Source organism: Zea mays, chromosome 8 (assembly GCF_902167145.1).
Source record: "Zea mays cultivar B73 chromosome 8, Zm-B73-REFERENCE-NAM-5.0, whole genome shotgun sequence".
NCBI classification, from domain to species: domain Eukaryota; kingdom Viridiplantae; phylum Streptophyta; class Magnoliopsida; order Poales; family Poaceae; genus Zea; species Zea mays.
The window spans coordinates 85014048-85018518 of record NC_050103.1 but is presented as its reverse complement, the minus strand read 5'-3'; the positions used below and the strand labels follow the sequence as shown (position 1 = coordinate 85018518).

Here is a 4471-nt window from a genome sequence, read left to right as displayed (position 1 = left end):
GCGGAGTCCGTCGTCTTCTGAGTCATGGTTGAGCCCGAGCCCTGGGGTCGGGCGAGGCGGAGCTTCCTATGGCGCCCGAGGCTGGACTTAGCTGCTGTCAGCCTCACTCTGTCGAGTGGCACAGCAGTCGGAGCGATGTAGGCGGCGCTGCTTTCTTGTCAGGTCGGTCAGTGGGGCGGCGAAGTGACTGCGGTCACTTCGGCTCTGTTGACTGAAGAGCGTGCGTCAGGATAAGGTGTCAGGCGATCCTTGCATTAAATGCTCCTGCGATACGGTCGGTTGGCGTGGCGATCTGGCCAAGGTTGCTTCTCTGCGAAGACTAGGCCTCGGGCGAGCCAAAGGTGTGTCCGTTGCTCGAGGGGGCCCTCGGGCGAACGTGAATCCTCCGGGGTCGGCTGCCTTTGCCCGAGGCTGGACTCGGGCGAAGCGGGATCGTGTCCCTTGAGTGGACTAAACCTTGATCTTAATCGCGTCCATCAGGTCTTTGCAGTTTTATGCTGATGAGGGTTATCAGTTGAGACTAGGAGCCTTGGGGGTACCCATAATTATGGTCTTGACAGTTTTCATCCCTACTTTTTGGAGTTATCGCGCGCGTGCTTCTCAAATACTACATCATGTTATAGGGAGTTAACAGGGCAAGAAGAGCTGTGTGATGTTTTAAGTTCTGACAAGTGATTTAGGGGGTAGTATGGTACTATGGTCTTGGTAGAGAGAAGCTGATCTGCACGAGGAACATTGTACACATTGGTCCAACAAATAATTTCGTTTTGGAACAGATGGAGGAAAAGGTGATTTCACTCTTGAAGAGCTCTCAAAACAAAAGTGGTTTCACTTTGTAACTCAAAACAAGGGTTCGAGGAATCGTGTATTCTAGCTTGAAGCGAGCAACTTTCGTTTTATGATTCCAAATGGCCCAAGCCACCTTTCTAGGTGATGCAGTAAGTACATCCAGCAGATAACACAACACAGTTCCAATCACAGCGCAAAATATGCCGACCAATAAAAAGAGGTGCAAAAGAACATTGTCTTCTTGCTCAACCAGTAACCAGTAGACAAGGCACGAAAATCCTTAAATATCTTTCAAAATCCAAGCCAAGGCAACAAAATGTGCTACTACTCGGTAGGAAGTGATTACTATGCTGATGGCCCACAACTTTCTTAAACCTTGAACCCACGGCTGTTCCTCCTGCCACGAGCCTTCTCGAACTTCCTTCCCTTGGAGCGCACATATGGCTTGGTGTGGCTGTGCGGCACTCCAGGAGCCTTGCCGAAGTGCCTCACCGCCTCACGGGCATTCTTGGGGCCCCTCAAGAGGACCTGCAGTGTGGTAAGGCCACAACATTAGTTCATGTAGAGCAGGATAGGGCTAGTTTCGACTACCTTTCTCAAGTGCAAATTAATATTTGCAGTACACGACAACTAGTAATAATCGCATTTCAGGACAGGATGCACTGTACATTCTTAGTACAAACCTAATTCATCATTTTCTTCCAAATGCTGCTTAAATTAAGAATGCATAAGCTAGCTCAGATGCTAGGAAACATAATGATCCCAGACATCGAGCTGGGATTTTAGTATATTATCATCGTTGCAGAACAAATCAGGCTATGCCCGTTGCACAAATGACTAAATAGATACATAAAATCACGCAGATTGATAAGAAAACAGTAAACGACAAAGCACTCAAAAAAACTTGAATGAGCTCAGATACAAAGGAAAAAGCACTTATCATGACGACCCACAAAGGGAAGTCTCATAATGAGCTGGGTAAAAAGAGTATCATCATTGCAAAAGTCATTCAATAGAATAAGCTGCTTCACAACCTTACTAAAAAAGATCACAAAAAAATAAAACCATGTGTATGCTCAGATAGAAAAGGAGTTTTTTGATCCCAGACATCCCACAAAGGGAAGTCTCATCGAGCTGGGATTAGAGTATCTTATCATCATTGCGAAGCAAATCAAACTATGCCCATTCTACGAATGACTAAATAGATAGGTAAAATCACACAGCTATAAGAAAACAGTAAGCACCAAAGCACTCAAAAATATCTTGAATGAGCTCAGATACAAAGGAAAAGCACTTATCATGACGACCCACAAAAGAGTATCATCATTGCAAGTCATTCAAGAGAATAAGCAGCTACACAACCTTATTAAAAAAGATCACAAACAAAATAAAACCATATGTATGCTCAGATAGCAAGGAATTTTTTTGATCCCAGACAACCCACAAAGGAAAGTCTCATCGAGCTGGGATTAGAAATCCTATCATCATTGCAAAAGTATGTCCTTTTTACTGAGACAACTACATGGACAGGTAACATAGTACAGCTTGGCAAGAAAAAATAATTCCAAATAAGTCTAGATAAAATTCTTGAATGAGGTCACATGCAATGTTAAAAAACACATCATGACAGCCAAGAGAGGAAAGTCTCATAATGAGCTAGGTAGGAAAATTATAATCACAAAAATCATTCAAGGATACATTATTGCTCGAAATTGTAACTAGCAGAAACAAAAAAATAAGTTAAGATCAGAAGTGTGTTCAATGTTCTAGGTGAGTCGAATAAATTTTAACACAAAGCTCCCTCAGCACATTGTTATACTCGTCAAAGGACATCAGTATTAGCATGGTTAATATATACCATCACTGGGAACCGGAAAATAAAAACCAAATAACCATGACACAGCTTAAAACACAGTTGAAATCCTTGCTTTGGTAAGGTATCTTAAAAAGAAACCTGACTAACAACAAGAGCAATGCCAGCGTTATCATAGTTAACTTGTACTAACACTCCACAATTGTTAGACCCATAAGACTTACATCTGTTCAGAATTACTATGGTTTAAAACATACTTAATACTTGTGAGCACTGTTTCACTCAACTTATAAAGTACCATTTAAAAATGCAGATCAAATAGACAAACTTTCCAACATTCAAAACAAAACATACTGTGTTCTCGCCAAGTGGAGCACGGAGAGCAAGCTGGTCAAATGTGAGGCACTCCCCACCAGCATTGACAATCCTGGCCCTTGCCGTCTCGGTGAACCTCAGGGCAGTAACCTTCATTGCTGGAACCTCTTGGATCCTCTTGTCATCTGTGACTGTGCCAACAATCACAGCAATGTTCTTCTCCTGTCAACATAGAAGATACTATTTCAGCACCATATCCATGGTCAGTATACCCAATGTACCAAACTAAATGCAAACCAGATATGCTAACCACTTTGCTGTTAGGCTATTTTTCATCTACTGCTATTTTCAGGGCATACCAGGTGCACAAAGAGATTACATTACATTTTGGAATAAAAGAGATTACCTTTCCTTCCATGAACTTGACAAGGCGGCGCATGGAGATTGGTGGGCGATTGGTTTTGCTCATGAAGAGCCTCTTGAGAATGACAGCATTGAAGTTGCTCTTGGTCCTCCTGACCAAGAAACGGTAGAGCTACAACCCAGCATAGCACATCAAAATCATGACACACCAATCAAAATCGACATGACACTTTTGATAAAGGGTAAGCAGATACCACCAAAACAAGTATTGTTCATCTATCTATCTATGAAACAAATGCATAGAAAAGTAATCCTTTCTTATTAGAAAATCTCGTCAGGCTAGTGAAGCTTACAGGATTACTACATCAGGGCAACAAGCAAATCCTCGCGAAAATAATGCTATTGTTATTGTAGCAGTACAAGACTACGAATCACAAAGAATTTTCAGATCCAAACAACGCGACCACGAGAAGATCTACAGAAGCCAACATCGCCGCCTCGCTCGGGAAGTCAGAAAAACACTACACGAGGCGTACCTTGACAAGGAGCTTGAGATAAACATCGTCGGACTTCGGCGCTGTGCGCTTGGTCTTCTTGTTCCTCCCACCGGCAACGAGGTCGATACCCTACGACACAGCGCAACACCAGCGTCAGGAAAGAGCGTAGAAAGCATCTGAAAAGGGCTGCAAGGAAAGAAACAGGTGCTCACCATGGCTGCGGATGCGGCGGTGCTAGGGTTCCTGCTGCTGCTTACCTGGTCCGCCTCCTCCGAAAGGAGAGTGGCGGCGGCGCAATGGAGGAGCTTTATAGTGTGAGGGGATTCGACTTCAGTGGCTGCTGCTAGGGTTTTGAGTTAGTGGGCTATTGGGCTGTCATATGTAGGCCTTGATGGGACTATGGAGAAGAAATTAAGTTAGATTTTATTTAGAGTTAGATTCTATTTAGGCTGTAGCAGTAAAAAAATTGTTGTGAGATGTGAAAAAATTGTTGTGATTTGTGAACTGTTAAAAAAGCTAAAAATTTTTATGGAAACTACTAAAAGTCGTGAAAAGTTCTTCCACATATATTTTCCATCTAAAAGTCGATAAAAACATGTCCACAAGTGCTTTTAGTTTTGCACTACGAGAAAGTTAGTTTTTAGAAGAAAAAAATTGTTTCCTAGACTAGCCCTTTGATTTAGCTTTTGGTTCT

General features: G+C 42.8%; 1 protein-coding gene and 1 non-coding gene across 2 annotated transcripts; both read right to left on the bottom strand.

Annotated features, from left to right (window-relative positions):
* Positions 1 to 871: 871 nt before the first annotated feature.
* On the bottom strand, positions 872 to 4088 carry LOC103635488 (60S ribosomal protein L18-3). The gene is made up of 5 exons (NM_001364854.1): positions 3990 to 4088; positions 3817 to 3906; positions 3324 to 3452; positions 2957 to 3139; positions 872 to 1317 (listed from the first exon to the last, which is right to left on the bottom strand). Exons 1-5 carry the CDS (start codon positions 3990 to 3992, stop codon positions 1159 to 1161), a joined length of 564 nt encoding a protein of 187 aa, NP_001351783.1. The 5' UTR covers positions 3993 to 4088; the 3' UTR covers positions 872 to 1158.
* Positions 2585 to 2660, bottom strand: LOC111590053 (small nucleolar RNA snoR53Y). Its single transcript, XR_004852343.1, has one exon. It is a non-coding gene; the product is annotated as a small nucleolar RNA snoR53Y (small nucleolar RNA).
* Positions 4089 to 4471: the final 383 nt, after the last annotated feature.